Here is a 16,667-nt window from a genome sequence, read left to right on the forward strand (position 1 = left end):
CATTACTTTGCTAGCATGTGAGATGAGCGCAAATGTGTAGTAGTTTGAGAATTCTTTGGCATTGTCTTTCTTTGGGATTGGAATAAAAACTGACTTTTTCCTGTCCTGTGGCCTCTGCTGAGTTTTCCAAATTTGCTGGCATATTGAGTGCAGCACTTTCACAGCATCATCATTTAGGATTTGAAATAGCTCAAACTGGAATTCCATCACCTCCACTAGCTTTGTTCATAGTGATACTTCATAACAACCACTTAACATCACATTCCAGGATGACTGGCTCTAGGTGAGTGATCACACCATCGTGATAACCTGGGTCATGAAGATTTTTTTCTGTATAGTTCCTCTGTGTATCCTTGCCACCATTTCTTAAAATCGTCTGCTTTTGTTAGGTCCATGCCATTTCTGTCATTTATTGTGCCCCTCTTTGCATGAAATGTTTTATTGGTATCTCTAATTTTCTTGAAGAGATCTCTAGTCTTTCCCATTCTATTGTTTTCCTCTATTTCTTTGCACTGATCACTGAGGTTTTCTTATCTCTCCTTGCTATTCTTTGAAACTCTGCATTCAAATGGGTATATCTTTCCTTTACTCCTTTGCCTTTCATTTATCTTCTTTACACAGCTATTTGTAAGGCCTCTTCAGACCTTTTTGCTTTCTTTTTCTTGGGGATGGTCTTGATCACTACCTCCTGTACAATGTCATAAACCTCTGTCCATAGTCCTTCAGGCACTCTGTCTATCAGATCTTATTCCTTGAATTAATTTTTCACTTCCACTGTATAATCATAAGGGATTTGATTTAGGTCATACATGAATGGTCTAGTGGTTTTCCCTACTTTCTTCAATTTAAGTCTGAATTTGGCAATAAGGATTTCATAATCTGAGCCACAGTCAGGTTCTGGTCTTGTTTTTGCTGACTGTATAGAGCTTCTCCATCTTTGGCTGCAAAGAATATAATCAATATGATTTTGGGATTGACCATCTGGTGATGTCTATATGTAGAGTATTCTCTTGTGTTGTTGGAAGAGGGTGTTTGCAATGACCGGTGTGTTCTCTTAGCCTTTGCCCTGCTTTTTTCTGTACTCCAAGGTCAAATTTGCCTGTTACTCCACGTATTTCTTGACTTCCTACTGTTGTATTTCACACCCCTATAATGAAAAGGACATCTTTTTGGGGTACTAGTTTTAGAAGGTCTTGCAGGTCTTCATAGAACCATTCAACTTCAGCTTCTTCAGCATTACTTATCGGGGCATAGACTTGGAATATTCTGATATTGAATTGTTTGCCTTGAAAGGAACAAAGATCATTCTCTCCTCTTTGAGACTTCATCCAAGTACTGCATTTCCAACTCTTGTTAACTCTGATGGCTACTCCACATCTTCTAAGGAATTCTTGCCCACAGTAGATGTAATGGTCATCTGAGTTAAATTAATCCATTCCAGTCCAGTTCAGTTCACTGATTCCTAAAATATCAATGTTTACTCTTGCCATCTCCTGTTTGATCACTTCCAATTTGCTTTTATTCATGGGCCTAACATTCCAGGTTCCTATGTAATATTGCTCTTCAGAGCATCGGACTTTACTTCCATCACCAGTCACATCCACAGCTGAGTGTTGTTTTTGCTTTGGCTCCTTCTCTTCATTCTTTCTGGAGTTATTTCTCCACTGATCTCCAGTAGCATATTGGGCACCTTCCGACCTGGGGAGTTCATCTTTCAGTGTCCTATCTTTTTGCCTTTTCATCCTGTTCATGGGTTTCTCAAAGCAAGAATACTTAAGTGGTTTGCCATTCTCTTTTCCAGTGGACCACGTTTTGTAAGAACTCTCCACCAGGATCCATCCATCTTGGGTGGTCCTACAGGGCATGGCTCATAGTTGTATTTAGTTAGACAAGGCTGTGATCCATGTGATAAGATTGGTTAGTTTTCTGTGATTGTTGTTTCCATTCTGTCTGCCCTCTGATGTAAATCTTTTATCCAATTTTCTGTTGATGGGTGGGGCTGTGTTCCCTCCCTGTTATTTGACCTGAGGCCAAACTACAGTGGAGGTAATGAAGATAAAGGCGACCTCCTTCAAAATGTTCCATGCATGCACTGCTACACTCAGTGTCCCCACCGCTGTAGCAGGCCACCACCAACCCAAACCTCCACCGGAGTCTCCTGGATACTCACAGGCAAATCTACATCAAATCTGCATCTCTTTTGGGGTCACTGCTCCTTTTTCCTGGGTCCTGGTGAACACAAGATTTTGTTTGTGCCCTCCAAGAATCTGTATTCCCAGTCCTATGTAAGTTCTGGCAACTCTATGGTGGGGTTAATGGCGATCTCCTCCAAGAGGGCTTATGCCATACCCAGGTCTGCTGTACCCAGACTCCCTGTCCCTGCAGCAGTCTACTGCTGACCCATACCTCCACAGGAGACACTCAAACACAGGTCAACACTCAAATTCAAAAAAACTCAAACACAAAACACGCAAACTCAGGCTTTATGGGGTCTCTGGGTCCTGGTGCAAACAAGGTTTGTTTGAGTGCTTTGAGCATCTCTGGCGTGTATGGGGTTTCATTCTAAATGTGATTTCACCCCTCGTACCATCTTTTTGGGGTTTCTCCTTTGCCCTTGGAAGTGGGGTATCTCCTCAAAATCTCTCCAGCACCATGCAGATGCAGCTCCAGTGCCAGCTGGAGATGTTTTAATAGTTTTTTTTTTTTCTTTTTTTTTTTTCCCCCTGGTGTAATGGAACATTGGAGAATCTGAAGAAAGCAAGTGGAACTTCTTTGCAAAATTATTCACAGATGCAAAATACTTCAGTAAATTCTTGGAGGTTAATAAACCCAGACCTCTAAGATAAAGTCCAGATGATTCTTTTTCTGTCTTTTAAGATCTTCCATAATCTATGCCTAACTTTCCTTTCTTGTTTAATTTTATGCTATTCTCCAAAATATATCATTCACTTCAGCCAAATTGAAGTGAAATCTGCCATTTGAGCACACCATGTTTCAATTCCTGTTTCAAGGCATTGTGTTTGTCCTCCTACCTAGAATTAATTATTTTCCATATCTGCATCAAAATGCTATCCATCCTTAAGACTGATTTCAGACTGTGTTCCTACATGAAGCTTTCTACAGTTGCTCTGGTGAAAAGAATTATTTGTCTCTGAATGCCTATTGGTCTTAATGACCAATCAACTTAAACTATTTTTGCAATACACTCTTTTTTTACTGCCATAAAACTTTCCAAGTGGATGCAGTTTATCTCCCCAACAGTATTGTAAGTCTCTAGTGGGAGTCAGCCTCTATTACTTGTCTTTCATCTTCAGAGTGCCAGTTCAATAAACACTTGCTGAATGGAGGAAACAAACAAATATCAACATCTTAGTTAAACAAATATTTGTTGAACGTTACAACAGAATTCAGACCAAATTAAATAGTTGTGCTGCCCTAAAGTGCTATGTGATCATCTGTTAAACATGTAATTGCTGATTGGAATTGTTATAGCTAATATGATCAACATTCACCAAAAAAGGACATTTAAATGCCACTGTGTTGAAGCAATCTATTAATAGTTTTACAGGGAAAATGTGGACAAAAATATTTAACAGATAGCTTCTATTGACTGAGCTAGCACTGGAATGACCAAGAACAAATCACCTATGTTAAAGAACCGCTGAAAAAATTGGCAAGGCATTTAGTATGGCTCCTGAAGAAACAAGAGCGATAGACAGTATGTGAGGAGGGCAACAGTTTCCGTTCTGTCAAACAACATTTGAAAGTATGCAAAGGATAAGTCACTTTGACTAACAGTAACAGGCTAAGAGGGAGAAGGCAATGGCACCCCACTCCTGTACTGTTGCCTGGAAAATCCCATGGATGGAGGAGCCTGGTGGGCTGCAGTCCATGGGGTCGCTAAGAGTCAGACACGACTGAGTGACTTCACTTTCACTTTCCACTTTCATGCATTAGAGAAGGAAATAGCAACCCACTCCAGTGTTCTTGCCTGGAGAATCCCATGGACAGAGAAGCCTGGTAGGCTGCAGTCCATGGGGTCGCACAGAGTCGGACACGACTGAAGTGACTTGGCAGCAGGTGGCAGCAACAGGCTAAGAAAGATTAACCACGAGTAATGAAGCACTCACTTCTGATATCTTCAATAATATGATCACTGGTATTGTTCTCCTTCAGTGCAAAGGCTAGTGGTATGTATTATATCTATACATTGATTATGGAAATGCATATTTTATAATGTTTTCAGAGCAAAAGCTTATGCAGGATACATTTTCAGTAATAACTTGTTCCATCCTAAAACATTAGATAATGAAAACTATTTGATTTAGATTTTCTCACTTTTAGTTACATTTTATTAGATAGTTCTTTTAAAGTCTATTTTTAAAATCTTAATTATTAGTCACTATGGATATACATTTTCACTCTCTTTAATGAACTTATAATCTTAATGGGATGTAATCACCATGAATAAAATATACTCAATGGCTGTATCTTTCATTTTAGCATGGAATAATAAAGATTTTTATGTATAGAAGTGTGTTTTATGTGTACCATTATTTTCCTTTGGAGATATAAACCACAGACAGCAATACAAAGAAATAGAAAAAACATAGAAGACTATGTTTTTATTTGAAAGCACCAAAAAATGTATGCCACTTCATTAGTATCCACCGTGTTCTGGAGTGATTCAAGGACTTCCCTAGTAGCTCAGTTGGTAAAGAATCTGCCTGCAATGCAGGAGACCCGGGTTTGATCCCTGAGTTGGGAAGATCTCCTGGAGAATGGAATAGCTGCCCACTCCAGTATGCTGGACTGGAGAATTCCATGGACTAGATAGTCCATGGGGTCACAAAGAGTTGGACTTCACTGACTGACTTTAATTCATTTATTCTGGAGTGACTGAGTTTCCAACTATGACTTTATCAATTATGATGCCCTTAAAAGTTGGTCCACACCAAATGTTACACATAATCAATATCATTGGGATAGGAACTGAAATTTCATTTAATTTTTAGTTGTTATCATAACTTTAGCTGATTTTCCTAGGATTGCCTTTAGGATATTATCTGGTTGCCAATATATAGGATTTTTCCATAGAAGAGGTTCAGTTCAGTCACTCAGTCGTGTCCAGCTCTTTGCGACCCCATGAATCACAGCACGCCAGGCCTCCCTGTCCATCACCAACTTCCAGAGTTCACTCAGACTCACGTCCATCGAGTCAGTGATGCCATCCAGCCATCTCATCCTCCATCGTTCCCTTCTCCTCCTGCACCCAATCCCTCCCAGCATCAGAGTCTTTTCCAATGAGTCAAGTCTCCGCATGAGGTGGCCAAAGTACTGGAGTTTCAGCTTTAGCATCATTCTTTCCAAAGAAATCCCAGGGCTGATCTCCTTCAGAATGGACTGGTTGGATCTCCTTGCAGTCCAAGAGACTCTCAAGAGTCTTCTCCAATACCACAGTTCAAAAGCATCAACTCTTCGGTGCTCAGCCTTCTTCACAGTCCAACTTTTACATCCATACATGACCACAGGAAAAACCATAGCCTTGACTAGACGGATCTTTGTTGGCAAAGTAATGTCTCTGCTTTTGAATATGCTATCTAGGTTGGTCATAACTTTCCTTCCAAGGAGTAAGCATCCTTTAATTTCATGGCTGCAGTCACCATCTGCAGTGATTTTAGAGCTCAAAAAAATAAAGTCTGACACTGTTCCCACTGTTTCCTCATCTATTTCCCATGAAGTGATGGGACCGGATATCATGATCTTAGTTTTCTGAATGTTGAGCTTTAAGCCAAATTTTTCACTCTCCACTTTCACTTTCATCAAGAGGCTTTAGAAGAGGTATTATGTTGGTGCAAAAGTAATTTTGTTGAACTTTGCCATTTGATACTGGAATACATTCTTAAATGACTGTGGTTATGTTATACATCATTTTATGCACATTTCTTGCTTTATGGTTTTGCTAATGAATTATTACTTTCTGTTTACTTTGTATGCATTTTATACTATTGAAATGATGTCAGGAAAAAACAAATTCAAGCATTTTTCTTATTCTAGTTCAAAATGGGTCATAAAGCTGTGGAGACAACTTGCAACATCAACAACGCATTTGGCCCAGGAACTGCTAATGAACGTACAGTTCAGTGGTGGTTCAAGAAATTTTGCAAAGGAGACAAGAGCCCTGAAGGTGAGGAACACATTGCTCAGCCATCAGAAGTTGACGATGACCAACTGAGAACATCATTGAAGCTGATCCTCTTACATCTACACAAGAAGTTGCCCAAGAACTCAATGTTGATCATTCTACGGTCATTTGGCATTTGAAGGAAATTGGAAAGGTGAAAAAGATCAAAAAGTGGGTGCATCCTGAGCTGACTGCAAATCAAAAAAACTGTCATTTTGAAGTGTCATCTTCTCTTATTCTACACAACAATGAACCATTTCTCGATCAGATTGTGATGTGCGCCCAAAAATGGATTTTATACAAAACCCAGCAATAATCAGCTCAATGGTTGGACTGAGAAGAAGCTCCAAAGCACTTCCCAGCCAAACTTGAACCAATAAAAAAGATTATGGTCACTGTTTGGTGGTCTGCTGCCCACCTGATCCACTACAGCTTTCTGAATCCCAGTGAAACTATTACATCTGAGAGATATGCTCAGAAAATTGGTGAGATGCACCAAAAACTGTAACACCTGCAGCTGGCACTGGTCCACAGAAAGGGTCCAATTCTTCTCCATGACATGTGTGTTCATGTACCTCATCTGCCATATTCATCTGAGCTCTCATAAATTGACTACCATTTCTTCAAGCATCTTGACAACTTTTTTGCAGGTAAAATGCTTCCACAACCAGCAGGACATAGAAAATGCTTTCCAAGAGTTCACCAAATTTCAAAGCATGGATTTTTTTTTTTTTTTTTTTTTTTTTTGCTACAGGAATACATGAACATTTCTTATTGAAAAAATATGTTGATTGTAATGATTCCTATTTTAATTAATAAAGATGCATCTGAGCCTAGTTATAATGATTTAAAATTCAGGGTCCAAAACTGCTGTTACTTTTGCACCAACCTATTAACAGCCCACTGATTCTGATTTGATATCCTTCTAATCAGTTGCCAAAGAACAAAAATAAGCAAAACAAATAACAACACATATTAAATTCTTATAATTGGGTGGTCTCCTAGTATTTATTTATGAAATCTATTTATTGGCTATGAAGGAAAGTTACATGGGCTCAAAATAGCCTGGAGTAAAAACTCCCCTCCAGGTCTTCCCCACCATTCTACAGAAAACAAAGAACTCTCTCAACCCGCCCCCCCAAAAGAAATGGACATTAAGGTTGATTATGTCCAGCTCCCAGCCAGTCCAGCCTCTGGCTGATCTCCAAAATTCCTTGCCCCAGCCGTTTAAGAGATAACTACTCTGGACAACCTTGGAGAAGAACAGGCCCCCTTAAGACAGTAACTTTCCACATACATGCCTATATATACTTACTCTTTTCTTGGGTAAGTGCTGCTGCTGCTGCTGGTAAGTCGCTTCAGTCGTGTTCGACTCTGTGCAACCCCATAGACGGCAGCCCACCAGGCTCCCCCATCCCTGGGATTCTCCAGGCAAGAACACTGGAGTGGGTTGCCATTTCCTTCTCCAATGTATGAAAAGTGAAAAGTGAAAGTGAAGTCACTCAGTCGTGTCCGACTCTTCACGACCCCATGGACTGCAGCCTAACAGGCTCCTCCGTCCATGGGGTTTTCCAGGCAAGAGTACTGGAGTGGGGTGCCGTTGCCTTCTCCATGGTTAAGTGCAGCACCTCGCTAATCTGACTGCTGCCCCTTCTCACCTCATTAAGGGTGATCTGTTCCTGTAAAGTGCTGGTCTCATTCTTTTTCTGAATCTCACCTTCTCTAACTCCCTTACCTCACAGGTTATCCTTTCCTAAAATATTGTACATTTTTAAAAAACAATGTGATAGTATAATGATATAAAGCACACACCCAATTTCCCCTATTATTAACATCTTACACTAGTCTGAACATTTGTTACAATTAATTAACAAATTTTCATACATCATTATTATCTTAAGTCCATTCTTTATTCATATTGCCTCAGTTTTTATCTAAAGTCCTTTTTTGTGTTCCGTATCACATTTATTCACCATGTCTTCCTAAGCTACTCTTGGTTGTTTCTGTTTCTCAGACTTTCCTTGTTTATGGTGACATTGACAGTTTAAGTACTAAAGACCAGGTTTTTTTTTTTTTTTTTTTTTTTTTTTAAAGGTCCTCTCTTTTGGGTCTGTCTAATGTTATTCTCATGATTAGATTGGGATGGGAATGATGAGTTTTTGGAGGTAGAGGACAGAAGTTAAGTGCCATTCTCATCACATCATACCAAGTGTATATATTGTCAACATGACTAAGCAGTTTTCATGTTAACCTAGATTACCTGACTGAGACAAGTATTCTTCAGGTTTCTTCACTGTAAATGCATTTTTCCCCTACAACGCTTCCAGACCATACTCACTTTTTTAAAAGCTGAAACTGGAGCCTATTATACAGAGTGAAGTAAGCCAGAAAGAAAAACACCAATACAGTATACTAACACATATATATATGGAATTTAGAAAGATGGTAACGATAACCCTGTATGCGAGACAGCATAAGAGACACAGAAGTATAGAACAGTCTTTTGGACTCTGTGGGAGAGAGAAAGGGTGGGATGATTTGGGAGAATGACATTGAAACATGTATAATATCATAAATGAAACAAATCACCAGTCCAAATTCGATGCATGATACTGGTTGCTTGGGGCTGGTGCACTGGGACGATCCAAAGGGATGGTATGGGGAGGGAGGAGGGAGGGGGGTTCGGGATGGGGGAACACGTGTATACCTGTGGCAGATGCATGTTGATGTATGGCAAAACCAATATAATATTGTAAAGTAATTAACCTCCAATTAAAATAAATAAATTTATATCTAAAAAAAGAACTAAAAAAATCACACTGAATAGAAATATGATATTATGGAATTTGCAGTTATTATGGTATCCCAATGTTTCCCTGTTTTATTAAAACTTGTTGAATATTCAAAAAAAAAAAATAAAAGCTATCGCTATGTGCAGCCCACACGTAAGGCACAGTATTCAGCTCCACCTCCTTGAGGAAGAGTATGTACACAAATTACTTGGGATTCTTCTGCATAAGAGATTTGTTTTTTCTCTAATTAATTTATTTAGTTATTGATCGATATCAATACAAATTTATGAATGTTTATTATCACTTAGGTTTATAATACTTTTTTTGTTTGTTAAAATTGTTCCAGCTTTGGCCATTGAGAGCTTTTTCAGTTGGCTCCTGTGTCCCTTCAACATAATCCCATGACTATTTTTTTTGAGGATTTTCTACTTTATGGCACATGATGTTTCAGGTTCAGCTTGTAGAGCACTGACTTATGTTTCTTTATTAAGGACTCAATGTTTCCCAATCCTTCACCTTGGTTTTAGTTTTTATCTCCTTCAAATGTCAGAATTTCACACTGATATACATATACACATACATGTATATATGTATATATGTGTGCCTATACGTGCATGTGTATATTATACATATATGTCAATAACATACATATAAACAGGGCTTCCTTGGTGGCTCAGACAGTACAGAATCTACCTGCAATGCAGGAAACCCGGATTCAATCCCTGGGTCAGGGAGATCCCCTGGAGAAGGGAATGGCAACCCACTCCAGTATTCTTCTCTGGAGAATTCCTTGGACGGAGGAGCCTGGTAGACTACAGTCTATGGGGTTACAAAGATTTGGGCACAACAGTGACTAACACTTTCCCTTTTCATACATGCATACACATTACATATTTGTGTACACATGTGTATGTGTGTGTGTATGTGTGTATATATATACATATACATATATATATATATATATATATATAGCATTGAAACTATTTTTAATTATAAGGTCATAGGAAAGAAAAAAAAATATTAGTATTAAGGGGCCGATGTCTTAATGAAAGTCAGAAAGGAGATATACAAGTTTAAAAAATAAAGTCTAAAAGTATTAAATGTCTGAACATTTAGGCAATGTGTAGCAGGTCAATATAATCAATATGTTGCTCTTGAAATCACATATTAAGTAGCACCAGATACTTTGAGTTCTTTATTTAAATTTCCAAATGCACAAGGAAACTGATTCTTGTCTTTCAAATATCAGAAATAACAACTTCTAGGTGTGTAATCATAATAGTTAAAGAAACATGGTCCTAACATATTGCCAGATCCCTAGATAGAAAGGAGCCCCAAATTTCTCAAATATTAAATACATTTTAACTAATGTTAATTTAAATATATGCACAATACCACACTGCTAAGAATGAGTTATGAAGACCATGGTGCCTCACTCTCAGTAAATGGGCTGTGCCTAGCAAGGATTTAAAATCAACCAACAGAAGTTCCATTAGAAATTAGGAATATTAGGAAACATTGCACTATATTTAAATTATGTGTTAACATGCTCTAAAAATGCTGTTAGTTTAATAAAGCAATTGAATAACTTGTGTAGTTTTGTATGGTACATTTTAACCCATAGACAAAGGGATTTAATCTTAAACTTTATATAAACAACAATAAAATTGTAGTTTGTTCATTATTCTTTCCTTTGAAGTAACAGTTTCTACTCAGCAATGCAGTGTAAAATTAAGTAAAGCCTAACTCTAAACTTTATAAAGCCACATAATATTGTCTTGAAAGAAGATAAGCAACAATAACAGATATGCAATAAAACAGTACCCAAGAGAAAGAAGTGAACATTCTTTGAATTCAAAAATTTTCTTGGGAACATGAGAAAATACATGTATTTAGTGCTTGGCACATAGTAAATGTCTATAAAAGATGCTTATTATTTTTAACGTTGTGTTATTGTTGCTTTTTCAAAGCTATCTGCTATTAACCTCCGATTTGAAAGCCCTCCTCCAGCTGCACTAGCCTTCTTGTGTTTGAACATATGAAGCACATTCCATTTCAAGGCTCTTGAAATTGCCATTCTGTCTTTCTGGAAAGTGCTCCCTGTAAATACTCACATACCTTACTCCCTACTTTATGAGAAAAGATATTACAGTAAGCTTCATTATTTAAGATTTCTCTTATGCATAAATATTCCCCAAGCATATTCCATATTACAGGTGGATTTGTGTTGAGGATGAAGACACATAATGCATTTACTTTGGACCTATCTGGATTGTTTTGTGAAGAAAACAAATAAACCATCATGTGTCCACTTTCACAAAGGGCATGGGGCCTCTGTACCTGAAGCATATAGTCTACTGGCTGAATAGCCAGATCCCCAGAGGACAAAATGGCACCATGGTCAAAGGATGACTGGAAAGTCACCTCTGTGGCCATGAGGATATGCATGTGATCTTAAAGTCACTGTAATAAGCAGCAGGCAGGGCATATTTTTTATTTCACCACATAAATTGAGAATGTTTGAAACATTAATCAATGGATTGTGTGAGGAAATGTGGTATTGATTTGAATAAGTAAAAATATGAATGGAGGTTATGGACTCCCACGTGGCACAACAGCAGTAACCTCTCACTTGCTTTGACTTCTGTGTCAGACATCCTCATGACTGCCCTTTCACTTCATTTAGATCTCTGCTCAAATGTTACCTCATCAGAAAGGCCTTCCCTATCTGAAGTAGGATCCTTTCTTCTCTCTCTTCCTTCTAATTATTTTTTCTTCATACTACTTACAACTACTAAAGTACTACATTTGGTTTGTTTTTATTGTTTCTCTCCTTATTAGAATGTATACTCTATGAAAACATATTCTCTGTTTTGATCCTGATTTATCTCCAGTATGTAGAAGTGTACCTGACACACAATGGTGCTCAATATTTGTGGAATGAATTATTAATGAATTCTAAGTCTTATTCATTCAATCTCCCTTTCTTCAGGATATCACATTTTATAGTGACATCTTTCTTGTTGTTCCTTAGGCACACCTCACTTGAAAATCCAAAAGGTGTAAAATGGAGGGAATTTTGTTGCTTGTCTAACAGAGTAATACTGCCAAAGATACACAAAATCATAGATCATACAAATAACAAATTACACAAAAACATATTGGTTGAGGGTAGGATCCCAATTGCTGTCAATTCCTTAAAACTAAACATCCCTGTGAATCTTCAACTTTGTACTAGGGCATGTTGTTCTGGGCCCATACACAGATCATCAGGATTTTATTCCATGTTCTCAAGCACAATGAGGAGATAACCACATTTGTCTTAGCAAATGCAGTTGAACAACTTTATACTCCTGGGTACTTACTTACACAATCATCTCTTTATGAGCAGTTATATATATATATATATATATATATATATATATATATATAACTGTATAACAATATTCTGTCATATAAAATCATGATCATAATACACTGTCAAAATAATTTAATTTTTTGAATTCTAAGGATGATATAAGAAAAGAAAGGACATCAAGCAAGCTTGTTATGGGAAGCAAAGATGCAGAGTTAGTACATAACTAGGGCAAAAGGAGTCATACATGACTGAGCAACTGAACTGACTGAACTGAGGGCAAAAAGGAGATGGTAAATGAGCCTAGGCCTCTGATGACAGGCATACTGATACGTGCATACTCACAGTGTGGGACCATGATACAGAGCTGCTCCTAAATGAAATACAAACTTAAAATTCAATTACATAGAATGTATTTGAGTTTTAAAATCCCCTAGCCAATGTACTAATATAACTTTAATATCTTGGCTTTACTATCTGTTTTTAATTATATGTTATTCAACTATATTATATTTTAGTAAATTAGTCCATTCTCTATTCCCTGCAATATTTGTAGAAAGCAGGTTGACTTAAGGACCCTTACTTTTGCCCAAGTGTTAGAACTCACCTTGTGTTCTCCACACTGCCGTTTTTGTTTGTTATTTAACCACAAGAGTTCTACTGAGGAGATAGTAGGTTGCTGCCAACTTTGCAGGATCTTTTCCTCCTGCTCCCCAATTTTGCTTAAAAAGAGGCATTAGAGAAGTGGTAAATAAGAAAGTTCCTTATCAAACTTTTTTTACCCAAGATGAAATAATTCAGAATGGGTAATTATAGATTAATAAACCATCATTTTCAATTAATTAAGTGCTCAATTTACCTCTTCTCTTCAGCTTAAAATATTCCTGGCACATCTATAAAACCACTTCCTGTATTTATTTTAATAAAATATTAACTTTACACTGTAACCATAGAATATTTAATGGACGGTTTTTAGAATATGAACACTGTAAAGAATAAAAGGAGAAATATATTTTTAAAATATTACTTGCTGACACTTTATATTTGACATTTTATCTATAATTTTCATTTAGCATCTAACTTAACTTAATAAATATATTCTCATGCTGGAAAATCAATTTAAGGATCCTCAAAAAAATTTTGTCAGGAATTCACAGTGGATAATTTAATTTCCCTACAACAGTCACTAAGTCGTATCTGACTCTTGCGACCCCATGGACTGTAGCCCCCCAGGCTCCTCTGTCCATGGGATTTTCCAGGCAAGAATAATGGAGTGGATTGCCATTTCCTTCTCTAGGAGATCTTCCCTACCCAGGAATCAAATCCAGGTCTCCTGCATTGCAGGCAGATTACCGACTGAGCTATAAGGGAAGCCCACAGAACAGTCAGATGTATTTAATATTAACTTCCAAATTTAGAAGTTTTTAAAATTGCTATTCATGATAAGGAGAGATAATTTGAAAACCCCCTTCATCTAAAGTATGGACTACATATTATTTTCAAAGTCTAAGTATTTGTACTAAATACAACCTGTAATCCCCACAGTTATTTACATTTCATTATTTACATTTCATATAGAAAGCCTGAGTTCCTGTAAAACATCATTTTGCACAGTTGCTTTGCCTTTTGTCATAATATTATTATGTTGTTTTTTCTATTCATTATACTTAGAAATCATGGAAGCATGGAACTGTCAAGGTAGATATACCGAAAAAACTTATCTAGAAGCAAATTTGCCAGTCTTTCTCATCTGCGCTTATGACGCCATATACCATAGTCCGCCAGGCTCCTCTGTCCATGGAATTCTCCAGGCAAGAATACTGCAGTGGGTAGCATGCCCTTCTCCAGGGGATCTTCCCAATCCAGGGATCAAACCTGGGTCCCCTGCATTGCAAGCAGATTCTTTACCATCTGAACCACAGGGGAAGCCCACACTTATAGACAGTATACAAAATATCTAGATTTCTAAATAAATTAGCATACCTTCACGTTGAACTGCTATAAAATTTAAGCCCTTTCACAAATATGTTTTCTACTATAGCCTTTTACACTGTAATTACATTATCAAAATCATTAGTTGTGTCTACATGTTGAGGAAATAAAATCTGATAATGAAAAAGGGAAAATAAAGTAAAAATACACTAGATTAAGTTATGCTGGACAGCATTAGAGGAGGGAACATACTTTTCTTCTACTCAAACAATACTGGTGTGGGACTTCCCTGGTGGTCCAGTGGTTAAGACTCCACCTTTCAATGCAGGATGTGTGGATTTGATCCCTGGTCTGGGAGCTAAGATCCCACATGCCTTGTGGCCAAAAAAAAAAAAAAAAATATAAAACAGAATCAAACAATACTGGTAGACACAAAAATAAAAATGAGGTCAAAGATTTTATGAGCTATACTTACACAATACTTTATTATCATTTCTTATTACATTTTAATATTTTAAAATAGTTGATATGTTCCATTTCCTACTTTAAGATCTCACTGCCATAAGCAGCATTTCATTACTTGTTTTATGTAAAATATTTTCATAAATGCAAACTAGCTATGGAACCTAATACTACTTGAAATAAATCTCAAATGCCAAAAGAAACTGTTCCATACTCTCACATAAAGATAATATTTATCAAGCATCAGTATGGCAACTATGTACTAAGGAATAGACAAGGATGTGCTGAGCAGTCAGAGTTGGCCTGACAAAGTCAGGAAGAGTTCTAGGTAATTCATCACAATTTTACAAAGAAAGAAAGAAACACAACAATCTGAACATTCAAGCCACAGAGGATATTTACAGAAAAGTAACAATTATAATAATTGCTAATCTCTAAAAACTGAAACAGAATTCTTAACAGAATCAGAATGGAATAGAGAAACTAAACTCACAACTCTAAAGCATATTTCCCCTTAATTACCAAAAGTATGTACTAAGGCTATATTCTTTTATAGACTTAGATAAGGGGATTACTTGAACACCCTGATTGGCTGCATACAAATTCAGAAATTATTATAACTTTTATTTAAACACTAAATTAGCACTTTAGAGGATAAGTTAATCTAAGCTATGACTTTGTTATGTGTTCAAAAACTCCTACCCTGCTGTAGAATCTTCTGTATTGTCATCAGCCATCATCTCCACATCGTGTGAGTGTTTCTCATAAGCTTCTTTGAACAAATTCCATGAAACCGCTTTAGGAGTATCTTCATTTGCTCGAAGATGTTCTATCAGTTTTCCTGAGTGCCAGTTCTGAAGGGCTCTTTGATGGGCAGGGGCCAATTCTGGCTCTGGTGGTAGTATGCTGTGGAGGACAGGACTGTTGCTTTTTTTCAGTCCATTTCTGTCCCGAGAGTGGTTCTTCAATCTGCCCCGAACCGGGGTCTCTCTATGCTCATATCCTTCCTGCTGAAGGCAGTTTCCAGTGTTGGGTGAGCCTTGAGAAGGATGACTAAACCATCTCCAGCGTAGCCTTAGGATCTGTTTCACATCAAACTCTTTCTTGCCAGACACTGACATTGTTGCAGGAGGAAAGACGAAAGCCTTCTCTCACAGAAGGGAAACAGCCTTTGTTATCTCGTTTCTCTGCCTCTTCTGTAGGACTAACAAAAGCACAAGTGTCGAGAGCAGTCTCTCTTGTTCCCCCCTCCCCCACTGTTTGTAATACACTGCGAATACTTCCAGCTTTCCAGCTGAAGCAGAAAGCGGCAGCTAACAGTGTAGGTGGGACCCCATACCGACAGGATGATGAGGTCAGACCTTAAACAAGTAAATCAGCTTAGCACAGGAAAGCAGCTACCACAACAGACTCCAGCTGCTAGATTTGCAAACTCCCAGCCTTCCCGCCTGGACTTGCAAATATCTAACCCAGCTCCTTCCTAACTGAAGTATAGTAGCTTTGGCTTTTAAGTCCAAGCAAGTGAAGAAAAGCAAAGTGTTTAAAAACACTTGTTTCTAAATTCCACTCACCCCACCCTCTGTCAGATATTATTTCCTGCCAGCCCACTTCTAAAAATGTGACATTTTGTCCTAGGAGAATTTGTAACAAGGAATTCATTATGATCTATTTTGGTGTTCTTATGGAAAATTTGAAAGTAGTTCATTAAGAAAAAGTACCTTGTCACCAGTCTCCTCATGCACATTTGTAGTTATTCTTTACAAAATGTCTGAAAATGTGACTGTCTTTATAGAGATATTTGTTTGAAAACCTGAACAATTTCAGAAATATAACGTGTTGGTTACCTATGGCTAAAATACACTAAAGGATGTATTAACAGTATTTTAAGTCTACACCTGAAAGAAGAGAACAGTGTTTTTCTAAGCTCATAGGTAGGAAGACA

At 37.5% G+C, this 16,667-nt stretch overlaps 1 protein-coding gene across 1 annotated transcript in view; it reads right to left on the reverse strand.

Moving 5' to 3' along the window:
* Positions 1-15,986, reverse strand: part of KLHL4 (kelch like family member 4) — a 123,988-nt gene extending 108,002 nt beyond the window's left edge. The window contains exon 1 of the mRNA XM_055564628.1: positions 15,428-15,986. Coding sequence (XP_055420603.1) covers positions 15,428-15,846 — 419 coding nt within the window. The 5' untranslated portion in view covers positions 15,847-15,986. The remainder of the gene's footprint in view (positions 1-15,427) is intronic.
* Positions 15,987-16,667: the final 681 nt, after the last annotated feature.

This window comes from Bubalus kerabau, chromosome X (genome assembly GCF_029407905.1).
Source record: "Bubalus kerabau isolate K-KA32 ecotype Philippines breed swamp buffalo chromosome X, PCC_UOA_SB_1v2, whole genome shotgun sequence".
Taxonomy (NCBI): Eukaryota; Metazoa; Chordata; class Mammalia; order Artiodactyla; family Bovidae; genus Bubalus; species Bubalus kerabau.